The sequence below is a fragment of the Budorcas taxicolor genome, chromosome 3 (genome assembly GCF_023091745.1).
Source record: "Budorcas taxicolor isolate Tak-1 chromosome 3, Takin1.1, whole genome shotgun sequence".
Taxonomy (NCBI): Eukaryota; Metazoa; Chordata; class Mammalia; order Artiodactyla; family Bovidae; genus Budorcas; species Budorcas taxicolor.
Window position 1 is genome coordinate 30609154 of NC_068912.1, and position 13829 is coordinate 30622982.

Below are 13829 nucleotides of genomic sequence, written 5' to 3' on the forward strand. Positions count from 1 at the left end.
ATCCTGACCACAGATAACGCTTGTGGTTTTCAATAATAAACTGGATTATATTCCCAGTTTCTCCCTTCTCAGCAAAAGGTCATTCAGTCAAAGAAATTCAGGCAAGTGTGAAGCCTTGGAGACATTCTTAATGGGAGATCTAAAATATCACTTGAGAGAATTCTCTTTTGCTGGTCAAATTACTCATAAATCTCACATGATTAAAAAGATCACTGGTTCAATTGTGGTTTCAGTGCATTTCTTTTACTTAAACTGAAATTTTAGTTCCACAAATAACTTCTCTTTAAGTGACCTTAGGAATGCTCTTTCAGAGAAAGTGCCCCACCACACACACAGAAAAAAAAAAAAAAGAGAAAAACAAACCAAAACACAAAAACATTAATAAACAACAAAGCTTCTTCCTTTAGTGGATGAGTCAGAAGGCTGACTTTCTAGCCATAGTAAATAGATACAATCCAATCACATTTACAACTGATTCTTGACCTTTGTAAACATACATAAATGTGAAAACTACATACAATTTAGTGAGACTTGTGAGTCCAACAAAGGCTTCACTAGCATCTTCTATGGCCCATGAAATTTCATTGTTTCTTAAGTTTCTACAAAAATGTCAAGGATAGACAGGTTATTTTAGTCAGCATGACCATCACACCATCAGGGATCATCCTGACATAGCAATGCTAATTTTGACCCTTATATTAAAGGTTATTTATGATAAATATTCAATTCCTCTTTTTAAAGAATATTGAGATAAGCATGTAAGCGCTAATTCTCATAAGCTAAGAATTAAAGCCAACCTTGATAAATACATTAAGCAACCTGCTCAGAGTATTAATCTTTCTAGTTAATAGCCTGTAACTGTGTTAGCATATTAGAAATTAATCAAGGACCTACAAAAAGCAGGAGGAATTCAAGATGCAAGGTGTATGGCTTACCAATCTGATTTCAGACTGATGGGATTTGGGGTGACCCGCACCTTCCCCTGAGACCTCAAACCTGACAAAAACTAATGTCAATAGAGAGCTTCACAGCTCAACAGCAATTAAACATGACCCCTGGGAAGAAACAATGATATACCCATGTGCTAGAGTGATCACTCTGCTCTCTTTAGAAGAAAAAATATGGGTCTTTAAAAAATCCATTCTTCCATTCTCAGAAGGTGCAACTGCACTACATCCTGTCCTCATGGGGGAAATCCAGTTAAAGACATTTAGTCACTCTTGTTCCTTAAGTCATCTCAGAACAGAGCACAGAGCTTTCTGCATTGTAAGACATATGTAGAGTTATGTGAATAATAGTAAGGAGATAGATTACTCTTCCCATTTAGCTACATCTTTACTTGAAGTGAAAGCTACGAAAGATCATCTTATTTTACCAAAGAACAAACAACTGATGGCTCAACTCTGCAGGACTCTGCACTCCTCCACAGAACTCACTCACCAAAGTGAGTAACAAGTATATCTACTCTAGCAAGAGCATTGACCCAAAGCCAGAATATTTCAGGTCTGTTCCTAATTCTGCCTTAACTATCTTTGTAGCATTAGTTATTACTGCTGCAATTACTTTCCTAAGCTTTAATACTAAAAGCAATAATCAGTGCTGTACTGAAAGAACCTGTCTGCCATCCCATGCACTGCCAAAAGGCTACAGCTGCTTCTAATATAAATTCCTAAAGAAATAAATTCCTGAGATTGCACTGATCTAATTTAACCTCTGATAATGTAGAAAAAAAATAATCATTTTTAATTTTTCAAGGTCAAATCTAAAGGAGGACTATTTCATTAAGTTAAAAAAAATCACACACACACTTGTGCACCCATAGACACCTTCACAAAATCATCACACTTTGTCACTGATGGTTAGGTCCCAAAGTTTGGAACCTGCCTCTCTTCTAAGTCCATTTATCAACTAACCCTGATGACCAAAGAGTCCCCTATTCAGGAACCTAACAATCTACAAATTCTACTGATTACTCTTACTTTATTATGCTCTATGTTTGAGATTACTGTATCTCATTAAAATATCTCTTCATTCAATTATATTCCATGATAAAGATAAAACATTCAACTTAGAGAACCACAGAGCTGATAATGCCTTTTGCAACTATCTAATCCTATGTCCATCCTTCACTGAACAAAAAGATAAAGAAAAAAATAACACCCAGGAAAGGTTAAGTGATTCTGTTTGTCTGGCAGTAAAGTAAAAAAATCACATGAGCTTTAGTATAAAAAAGACCTGAGTTCTAATCCTGGCCCAAACATTTACAAGGGATATGACTTTAAATAAATCATTTTAATCTCTCCAAACTTCAGTCCTCCAATATGGAAAAGAGCAATAATATCCTAATACTCTGAAAGCCCTTGACCCATATCAGATCATTAATAAATGTTAGTTTTTTCTGTCCAAAATCATGCAGCAAATTGTTAACAGTAGCAGGTCTCCTGCCAGGGGTGTTCCCATAATACATCCTGCATCTTCTGAATGAGAAGCAGTAGTTCTGGAATACTACTATTATAGCGGAAGGTCAGAAGAGTAAGAAAATGTGCATTCTTGACACTAGCAACTGTGTATTATTCCACAGTAAGAGATGATCTGTTGTTTAGTTAACTCTGAATTCAAGTAAAGCTAAAATCACTAGAGATAAGTAAAATTTATGTATAGGGATAGAGATAAGCAAGACTGTCTTGCCCCATGGCATAGGAGAGAAGAACTGCAAAATATTAACATACATAAATTTGTAGATTCATTAGTTATTTTGCTTCACTGCTTTAAAAAAAAGTCAGCAACAAAAACCCCAAAAGGACAGATGTACTTACAGTGTTTGCAGATTGGAAAGAAACCTAAATACACCATCAGCAATGTGAGTGACTCTGTTGTCCCCTAAATTCAATCTCTCCAGTAAGCTCAGACCCACAAAGGCAGATTCATCCAGACGGGTCAACTGGTTATAGGACAAATCACTAAAAACAGGAAACATGGTAAACAGAGTAGAGAATTCACTCTCTTTCAGTTCAACTTTCATATTCTTACTCTACTTACATGATAAATTTAGGGCTTTCAAATTTCTAATAAAAAGGGATATTAGATTTCATTACTAGCCATGGGAATGACTTATTCAATCTGCTCTAGTCTCCCAGCCCCCCACTGAAATCCCATCCCACACTCACAGTTCAGACAGTCTTTGGCAGAACTCCCACGCATCAGGGCTGATTCTTTCAACAGCATTCTGGCTCACATAGAGCTGCTGTAACATTCGCAAGCCGTACAACCACCCCTTGTTCACTTCTGTAAGGTTATTATGCTCCAGTTCTCTGCAGAATTAGAGAAAGGAAGGAGGAAATATGTTTCAAACAAGGCACTGCAATGGGAGATTCCAAAATCTTCATTAAGGCTTGAACAGAGAGCCATACACTTTTGCTCAACCCAAGTGAACAAATTCTTTTCATAAATATGTTACTTTAGATTTAGTGCAAGAAAGCGGTGAGACTGTTTAAAATGTATCTATAAAACAAACTCACCAAAAGATATAGTATACCTGGTTCTAGGTAAATTCTGATAATTTTCACCTACCAAACTATTAAAGGAATATAAACATTTTGGATGAAATGTTTGGAAAAATGATAACAAAAATACTGGTTAGATAACAAAGCTTAAAGTTTAACTGATTTCACATAAAAGCTAAAATACTTTGTTATAATTAAAGTTACTATCCTAGCTGTTTAGCACTGAAAAGTCCAAGATTCCTTTCCTAACAATCTCCTATTCCAGTTCACAGTACTTACAATTCTTCCATGTTATCCAAGCCAAAAAAAGCTCCATCCTTAAGTTTGCTAATTCCATTCCGCTGCATTTTCAAAGATCTTAAGGAGTCAAGCCCTTGAAATGTGAGACCCTCCACAACTTTAATCCTGTTTCTTTTAAGTTCCCTTTAAAAAAAATTGTTTTACAGTCAGAAAACCGGTTTGCTGCTTTGCCCTAAAAATAATAAAAAGAAACAGACACTATAAGAAAAAATGATCTTCTTATAATCAATCTATTCAGTTACTCACAAGAACTGGAGGTGAGGTAGCTTGAAGATCTTGGGTGGAATCATGCTAATTCTGTTCCTGTTTAACTTCACCACTAATAAGGAACTTGACAAATTATCAAAGCAACCAGCCTCCAAGACGGTTATCCTATTATTACTCAAATTCCTAAAATGAACAAGGTAACGACAAAAAAAATTTAATGAAACTAAATAAGCATTCTACCACCAGGAAGCTGCCCCAAGTCTATGACTGAGTCCCAGTTCTACCACTTACCAACTGTAAACAACTTTACAAATCATGTAACTGCTTTGTGCTTCTTCAACACAAAACAAGGGTAATACCTACTTCATTTGGGCTGAAACAGTGTGAACATGTTTTATAAACTGTAAAACACTGCTGCTGCTGCTGAGTTGCTTCAGTCGTATGCGACTCTGTGCAACCCCATAGACAGCAGCCCAGCAGGCTCCCCCGTCCCTGGGATTCTCCAGGCAAGAACACTGGAGTGGGTTGCCATTTCCTTCTCCAATGTATGAAAGTGAAAAGTGAAAGTGAAGTCGCTCAGTCATGCCCGACCCTTAGCAACCCCATGGACTGCAGCTCACCAGGCTCCTCCGTCCACGGGATTTTCCAGGCAAGAGTACTGGAGTGGGGTGCCATTGCCTTCTCCATACATACTAATTATCATCATTACCACACAGAGTAAGCTGCTATTTAACAGACCACTACCATTTATCTTTCACAAAACTGTTAGCAAAACACAATCCACAATTAAATCTCAAAACTTGCCCTGGATACTTTATATTTTCTGTAAATAGGGTACTCTTTCTTCAAGGGCAGGGAAAAAAACCAAAAAATCTAACCTAGGTTTGTTTCACACAAGCAAAATCACAATAAATAACAGACATTATCTGGGTATCAATGAATAATAAACATGCACTTCAAAGTAAATCTAGTTTAAACTCTTATTTTACTTACAGATATTTAAGCTGCATTCGAGGAAATGAAGATGTCTTGATTTCTGATATTAGATTTGAGCTGAGATCTAAAGTCTCGAGAGCAGGGTAAAACTGGAACACTTCTGCATTTATTTCTGGGATTATATTATGAACTCTACAAAACAAAGATTACATTGAAGCTATTGCCAGGGATCCACCCTAGAGCACAAAAATAACTACGGTTAACAACAAGGGTCCCTAAAACAATAATAGAAAAACTGTGTACTATTCACAATTTAACTAAAAGACCTGACATCTTATTTACTTACAATGAGAGGAGAGTAATATTAGAAGTTGGTTCTCCAAAATACGGGATTTCTGTTAGTTCATTATAATTCATTTTCCTGGATAGGAGGAAAAATAGATTTAAAAATTCAGTGAGGGAAATGTTACCTCTCAAGTTCTAGTTTCTAGCTAATACATATTCTTTAGAATAGATGCCACATTTGGAAAAAAGCCTATGACCGAGAGTGAGTCAGACTAAATGTATTCTACTGAGAAACTAGAAATTTTAATTAACAAGTTTTCCTAGTATAGAACTATAATTTGAAACCAACATTTGAAAGGTTAGGAAATATTTTGTAACACTATATATTTTTAATTCCCAGCAAGGTTCTTTCAATAGTTATATTAGTTATTAAATACAGTTTTAAAATATACACACACAAACTTTTTTTTAAGTTACTCAAAGTTAGAGAAAGCTGTTTGAAACCACAGACCTAACAGATTATCTCAGTTGTTTTAGTAGCAAATCTAATGCAATCACATTTCACCAACCTGGTTTTCAACCTAGAATACAGCAACCTCAACATCTAGAATACAGAAAAGAAGCCAGGGGTAAAATGCCTCCAATCAACCAAATGAAGTAACGAAGTCCATGCAATATATAATAAAACTCATGTACTTCCCACTGAGCATTTTCCTTTCCTCAGGGCCTACTCTTTCAGCTAATAAGCTTGTTAATTGTTCATTCAGTCCACAGCAGATTAGAGGTGGTCAATGTGAGGCAGGGAAGAAGAGAATGCAGAAACAATGAGAGCACGAAGTACTCTTTGACACAAAGATATTCAAAAGAAAAACTCATCTGATTCTGGAGTGTTTAGTTGTGCCTCTGAGAATATCACAATGCAATAACTACATTAATAATATTTTAAAAAATCCTCTCCAAAAACTACATAATAATACATTTCAGTACTAAAGGAAAAATGTCAATGAAGTAGAATATTGAATTACATTAAATACCACACTTCAAATGATACCAAAAATATTGTATTTCATACAAATTTACTTCAGACATGACACTTCCACCTCAGACAAGTCAAAAGGTAAAAATTAAATAAATTTACACAACAGAGTTTTAAGGCTAAAACTCTGGTAAAAAAATATGTATCTACACACACACACATCACTCTAAAGAGGGGAAAAAATCTTACTTTAGGGCCCTTGGAAGTAGAATAGTATTTCTATGCAGTTTACAACTTGAAATCATCAACTCAATGGCATAATACCCAAAGAGTTCGTGATAGTAACAAAGCTAAACATAAGTTTAGGTTTTCAAACATATTTTAATCTAAAGTTTTCTTTCCTTCAAATTTTTTTTCTTCTTTGACATTTTTGGACTGAATATCCTGCAATTCCCAATTCTACAAATCACCTCAAAGAATTTAATGTAAATTTAAGTAAATAAAAATAACTTACACTTCTTGTAATGTCTGAGACTCTAAGCTGATGTTCCAGTTAGACAACCGATTATGACTCAAATCCCTAAATGGGGGACAAAAGACCATTCTTAGGTTAATGTTGGAAAGCACACTTAAAGGAAAGAAAAAACAATGAAACTAAAACAGGAATCTAAAAGCACTATCAAACATCAATCTGAGCAGCACAGATAAAAAAATGTTTACAAAGGATGAATAAAAATTCATCTAGATTTCAAAATAGCTTTTTCAGTTTTATTGAGGGCTTTCTAATTTTTGTTTTTACTCACTAGGAAATACATTCCTGTGGTTCAGTAATCAAGAAGTTATAAAAGGATGTACAGTAAAAAGTCTCCCACACTTTTCTCCAGTCATTCAACTTTCCTCCCCAACATCAACAAGTGAATTTAATACCATTTCTTTTATAGCCTGTCAGATATACCAGAAAAAATTTATACAAATGGTAGAATAATTTACACATTATTTTGCCTCTTGCTTTTTTCACATACATCTTGTAGATCATTTCAGTGATATGGTTTCTTCATTCCTTCTAGTGATTATATTATAGCTTTTTATTATAACGCACTTTAAAGTAATAAAAATATACACTTCTAAAGTAATATAAAGTTACATATGTATTACACTTGACCTATAGATAAACTTGAAGATGGACTGGATTTCACTAGTCAAGACAGCGAGTTTCTGTTTTTTAGAATTGAGGGTGACCACATCCCTGATAGAGATGCAGCCCTCCTTAAAAATTTTAAAAAAAGGGAATCTAGCTTCAGAGAAGGGAAATTCATCTTACTCCAAGTTACCTTAATGGTGATGATAGTAGTGGCAGCAACAGCTAACACTTATTAAGTGCCACGCACTCTTCTATGCAGTTTATATGTATTAACTGTCTAAATCCATACAACCACCTTTTGAGGTAAATACTTTTACAATCCTCACTTTCCCAACACAGACACAGATGGAAAAATTAATAATGTGGCAATCCAAGGTCACACAGCTAATAAGTGAGGAAGTTGTAATCTTGAAATTCCATCTCACTTCTTGTATTCTTGAAATTCCATCTCACTTCAATCAGATACAGCAGAGATTTCACTGATATTTAGTCATGAGTCTAAATATTTAAATAGGCTTAAAAATTCACCTTGATGCTTTCTGGCATCTTTTCAAGGCTGAGATGGAATCCAGCCCACACAAGCTGTCTGCCCAAGAGATGTATTATACACTACAATATGGTTAGCAGTGGGGCACACTAGAGACACAGTACAGATCACTTTATCTCACTGCGCCACCATGGGCCGCTGACAGATGCATGCAGTTTGAACGATGTCTCTACCACAGCGGAACAATTCGTTCTCAGCTAGATGCCTGTCTGTGCATCTGTAAAACCTAGCCACTTTCATGTAAGAGCCTAATTTACACCATAAGGTAATTAGGGCTAGATCCAACCATCACTTTTTCACATATTTTTAAAGTCTTTTCCATACAGTTTTAAAATCTATATTCTAAGATATGTGGCACCAGATATCAGCTCAAAGACACTCATGAATGGAGGGATGTGCTGGAAAATGTTAAGAAATAAAAATATGAATTCACTCCACATAAAACTCTTATATGCACTTTCTTTTATTTAATTTTGATTGGAGTAATCACATCACAATACTGTGATGGTTTTCGCCATGCATCAGCCACAGGTATACACGTGCCCCCCACCCTGAACCCCTCTTCCGCCTCTCTCCCCACCCCCTCCCTCTGGGCTGTCCTAGAGCACTGGCTTTGGGTTCCCTGCTTCACACATCAAACTTGCCCTGGTCGTCTGTGTTATATATGATAATACACACGTTTCAATGCTATCGTCTCAAATCATCCCATCCCAGCCTTCTCCCACAGGGCCTGTTCTTTACGTCTGTGTGTCTCTTGCTGCCCTTATGCAGACACTTTCATCCAATTCACACGTGTTACTGAACAATAAACACAGCATTTCATATTTATACAAGCGAAAAGATATTTATTTACTGTGGTGCTTCAACTGAAGGAGAAATTCAACTGTTCTAATTTAAGTTAGATACTCCATATTCTGCTTCAAGGTGGCTGGTCTGGCAAACAGAGAGCTAACATCATCTGTATAGTAGGATACCATAGTATGATTTAATTCTCTATCTCATGCTTTCTGGAAATTAGGGTTTTTTTCCTTTTACAGATTAAGGGCTTTCATTTTAATCAGTGCCTCTAATGCCTTTCCAAACCCTAATCTCCTTGACAGTATAACTTTTGGCTGTACGATCCCCTACAGTTCTCTCAGGGATGTCAATGATGACCAGACAATCAGTTTTAAAGAAAACCATTATTAAAGAAATCTAAAGCAATCAAATGAAACTCAACTTATATATAGTATAAACCACTATGTATTCAGTATCAGTGAAAACTGTCCAGTGTCTTGACTGGAGTAAAGAGTAATTTTCTCTGTATGTTTGAATAACCTCTAAGGATTTTCAGTGGAATGCAGAAGATACCTGAAAAACTCTGGAGCCTCTCTACAGACTAATGCTGTCTTAAAAATATATGCCTCACAGAACCCCATATAATGAGGCTCTCTGGACTTTTCTGCCACAAATCCACATAGTACAGATTAAAAAATAGAGCAAACTGAAATTCGCTCCCCGAAGTAGTAGTATTATATAAAGCAATCATACATTGCTACTGCTAAGTCACGTCAGTCGTGTCCGACTCTGTGCGACCCCATAGACGGCAGCCCAACAGGCTCCCCCATCCCTGGGATTCTCCAGGCAAGAACACTGGAGTGCGTTGCCATTTCCCTCTCCAATGCATGAAAGGGAAAAGTGAAAGTGAAGTCGCTCAGTCGTCTCCGCCTCTTAGCGACCCCATGGACTGTAGCCCACCAGGCTCCTCTGTCCATGGGATTCTCCAGGCAAGAGTACTAGAGTGGGGGTGCCATAAAGCATATAAATCAAATAGCTGCTCTATCAAACGATCAGGTGTGTAACTACAATTATACGGACTGATCTGATCATCAGATATTTATGCAATAAGCATTTACCGAACCATATGCCAGGTACTGTGCAAGTGCTAAGGTTACAACCACTGTCAACTTTAGTTATCTTTTTGTCTTTTTCAAAAGCAGCATTTACAGTACTCTGTGGAGTCACTTCACAAGAGTAAACACAAATTCAACATCAACTCAACTACTACCCTTCATGGAAAAGGTGTAAATTAACTTTTTTATATCTTAATTTCACTCTGGCATTTAATGTTACATGGGCGTGTGAAGGGGCTTCCCAGGTGGCAATAGTGGCAAAGAACCCGCCTGCCAATGAGACATAAGTAGATGCAGGTTTGATCCCTGAGTTGGGACGATCCCCTGGAGGAGAACGTGGTAACCCACTCAGGTATTAATGTGGTAACCATTCTCCGGCCTGGAGAATCCCATGGACAAAGGAGCCTAGTGGGCTATATAGTCTATGGGGTTGCAAAGGGTCGGACATGAGTGAAGCAACTTAGCACACCCACAGGCATATGGAGGTGTGTGTGCATGCACGCACACGTACATATACACATACACACACACACACACACACATACTTGCTCTCCACAAGGTTGCCTGCCTTTTTTTTTTTTTTAAAGTACTCCAAAAAGTCCAAAGAAGACAAATTTGAAGACTTCAAATATCAGATATAAAACCCTTGAGATTAACAATCTGAGTAATTTTGAAAATTAAGGTCTCACACTGTCCTTGCCAATGGCCAGTCATTAATTTCGTTCAGTTCAGTAAACTAACGCTAGCTTGTTTCTCAAGTGAAAGTCCTAAAACGGAGAACTGTCTTTCCAAGATTTGCCCCTTGAAGCATCCTTAAAATGCACTTAAATAGGTGAAGCAATTTAATGCCTCATAAACATGACCTAAAGAGTCTAGCTTTCTAACAGTCAATAATCTTTATTTTTTAACAGCACTAATATCTGAATATTTACTGATATGATATTTGGAGAAAAAAGACCTGAGCAAAGGCCTTAGCTCAGTGTGATACTCAGCTCTCACTCATGCTAATCTACTGGGATGCAGCTGTAATAAAAGATGAATTATTTAAGTTCTTGATATCATGTGGAGCCAGAGGTGCCATTAACGCAGCCATTTAGCATCATCAGGGTGTAAATAATTTATAGGATGTGCAGGGCGATCACAACAGTTTGAGGAGAATCAAGTTCTGCAAGCTAATTGCAAAGAAGTCCTGGAGCACTGGAGACACTGGAGTTTTCTTCTGTCCAGTCATATATGTACAGTTTTGAGCCATCATCAGTATCTTTTGTTTTTCAGAATATGTAGCACTAATAGTTCTGAACTGTGAACTTCAACAATAACAAAATTTCTGATAAAGGGGCTCTTTGCAAAAGTTATAAGATAGTAACAATATATATTAAGTCTAATAGTTTGGGTATGACAATGCTTTATGTATTTATTCAGTATAATTCACTCTTTTTTTTTCTCTAAAATGGAAATCCCTGTTTTGCTAATTAGAGTGTATCCAGCATAATTTACTTTTAAAAATAATACTCAGGATTATCATTTTGGTAAATTATAGCACTATGATTTAACAGGCTGATGTTCAATCAGCCTTAAGGGCTCTTGGAGCACACTAAAGACAAAGACTCCTAAACAGCTCAAAATGCTGTCTGCTTATAGGTTTACTTTTCCTTTACCACTAACGGCTGTACACAAAAGCTATCCCTTCTTGGAATTGTCAGTCTTCCTGTCTCTAACAGTACTACTTGCCTTTTTTTCTAATTTGTTGCTTCTTATCAACTATCATAGGCTAGAAAACCCAGTGCCTGTTAGAACTGTCCGAAATAGGAGTAAATGAGATAGATGTGTGTGAGAGTATGACAAGCTCCTTTACAAATAAGTGCTTCCTGGAAGCATTTTTGCTTTTTTGGTTGAACTGTCAATCCTAAATGAAATCAACCTTGAATATTCGTTGGAAGGATTGATGCTGAAGCTCCAATACTTTGGCCACCTGATGCGAACAGCGATTCATTCGAAAAGACCCTGATGCTGGGAAAGATTGAAGACAGGAGAAGAGGATGACAGAAGATGAGATGGTTGGATGGCATTATCACTGATTCAATGGACATGAACTCTGGTGAACTCTGGGAGATGGTGAGGGACAGGGAGGCCTAGGGTGCTGCAGTTCATGGGGTAGCAAAGAGATGGACACAACTTAGCAACCGGACAACAAAAGGCATGGCTGGAGATATTGGGCAAACATCTTTTAGTATAAATAAGACTGTATTATGGCATGAAACATAATGCTACTCCAAATTAAAGTTTCTATCCTTCATTTGCATTACTTATTTGCAATACATTGTGTAACACTTTTTATATGAATACAAAAAGTTGAAGGTGGTAGGAAAATGGGAGCATTAACTTCAAGAATAAGAGGCATATCTTTTCTTCCATTATCTTTCTCAGGGATCTTAATGACTGAAAATACTGCTTCATTGTGGGGACCAAACAACAAAACAAAAAATAAAAATTCTACAGTTACATTTAAGAATAGAGTTTCTGCATGCCCAGTCTTTGTACCTGGGGCAACTCATTTAACCTCTCTAAACTTGAGTCTTATCTACCATTAAATAAGGATACTATTAATAGTAACAATCTCAGTAGATGGCTCAGATGATTAAAAGAATACAGATAAAATGTTTAGAATACAGGTCAGTGTGTAAACAGTAGGTAATTACATAATTGTTGTTCAGTCACTCAATTGTATCCGATTCTTTGTGACCCCATGAACTGCAGCATGCCAGGCTTCCCTGTCCATCACTATCTCCTGGAGCTTGCTCAAATTCATGTCCATTGAGTTGATAATGCCATCCAACCATCTCGACTTCTGTCGTCCCCTTCTCCTCCCGCCTTCAGTCTTTCCCAGCACAAGGGTTTTTTCAAGTGAGTTAGCTCTTTGCATCAGGTGGCCAAAGGATTGAGGCTTCAGCTTCAGCATCAATCCTTCTAATGACTATTCAGGGTTGATTTCCTTTAGGATGACTGGTATGACTTCCTAGCTGTCCAAGAGACTCCCAAGAGTTTTCCCCAGCACTACAGTTCAAAAGTATCAACTCTTCAGCACTCAGCCTTCATTATGGTCCAACGCTCACATCCATACATGACTACTGGAACAACCACAGCTTTGACTGTATGGATCTTTGTAGGCAAAGTAATGTCTCTGCTTTTTAACATGCTGTCTAGGTTTGTCATAGCTTTTCTTTCAAGGAGCAAGTGTCTTTTAATTTCAGCTACAGTCACAATCTGCAGTGATTTTGGAGCCCAAGAAAACTAGATTTGAAATAGAATGATGGTTCAACACTATCACCTCTTCTAAGTATTCTTTTTTTCTATACAAAGGCATAATCCACTTCCCAAGGTAAAATCTTTTTTTTTGGTCATGCCACAGAATGTGGGATCTTATTTCCCATCCCAGGCATAGAACCCTCTGCATTGGAAGCACAGAGTCTTAACCATTAGATCACCAAGGAAGTTTTGGGAAAATTTTAATTAACTGGAACTACTCCCCTAAATAAGTTTTTTAAAGTTAATAAACTATATATTGCTTCTGAATTCTAATTTCATGAGAAAAATGCGACTGATAAGGCAGTCCACCAAAGATTTGGTCAAATTATTGAGGTAAAAACCTACATCACAAGGGCTTCCTGGGTGGCTCAGTGGTAAAGAATCCACCTGCCAATGCAGGAGATGTGGGTTTGAGCCTTGGGTGAGGAAGATTCCCTGGAGGAGGAAATGGCAACCCATTCCAGTATTCTTGCCTGAAAAATTCCATAGACAGAGGAACCTGTCTAAAATTCCATAGACAGAGGAACCTGTCTAAAATTCCATAGACAGAGGAACCTTTTTAGACAGGCTAAAAAGTCCATGGGATTTCAGAGACTTAGACATGACTGAGCAAGAAACCTATATCGCAAGATGTTTTAGAATAACCTAGTAATACTTCGAAGAATCCATTCTACATATACAGCCATATAATTACTAAGAGATACCTACCAGTAACGCTGAAGAAGCTGAAGCTGAA

At 37.0% G+C, this 13829-nt stretch overlaps 1 protein-coding gene across 1 annotated transcript in view; it reads right to left on the bottom strand.

Annotated features, from left to right (window-relative positions):
* Window positions 1-13829, bottom strand: part of LRIG2 (leucine rich repeats and immunoglobulin like domains 2) — a 58529-nt gene that overhangs the window by 15137 nt on the left and 29563 nt on the right. The window contains exons 2-9 of the mRNA XM_052637113.1: window positions 6722-6787; window positions 5293-5367; window positions 5004-5138; window positions 4050-4193; window positions 3783-3926; window positions 3168-3311; window positions 2817-2960; window positions 519-599 (exon numbers count right to left, since the gene is read on the bottom strand). Of these exons, the coding sequence (XP_052493073.1) occupies window positions 519-599; window positions 2817-2960; window positions 3168-3311; window positions 3783-3926; window positions 4050-4193; window positions 5004-5138; window positions 5293-5367; window positions 6722-6787 (933 nt within the window). The remainder of the gene's footprint in view (window positions 1-518; window positions 600-2816; window positions 2961-3167; window positions 3312-3782; window positions 3927-4049; window positions 4194-5003; window positions 5139-5292; window positions 5368-6721; window positions 6788-13829) is intronic.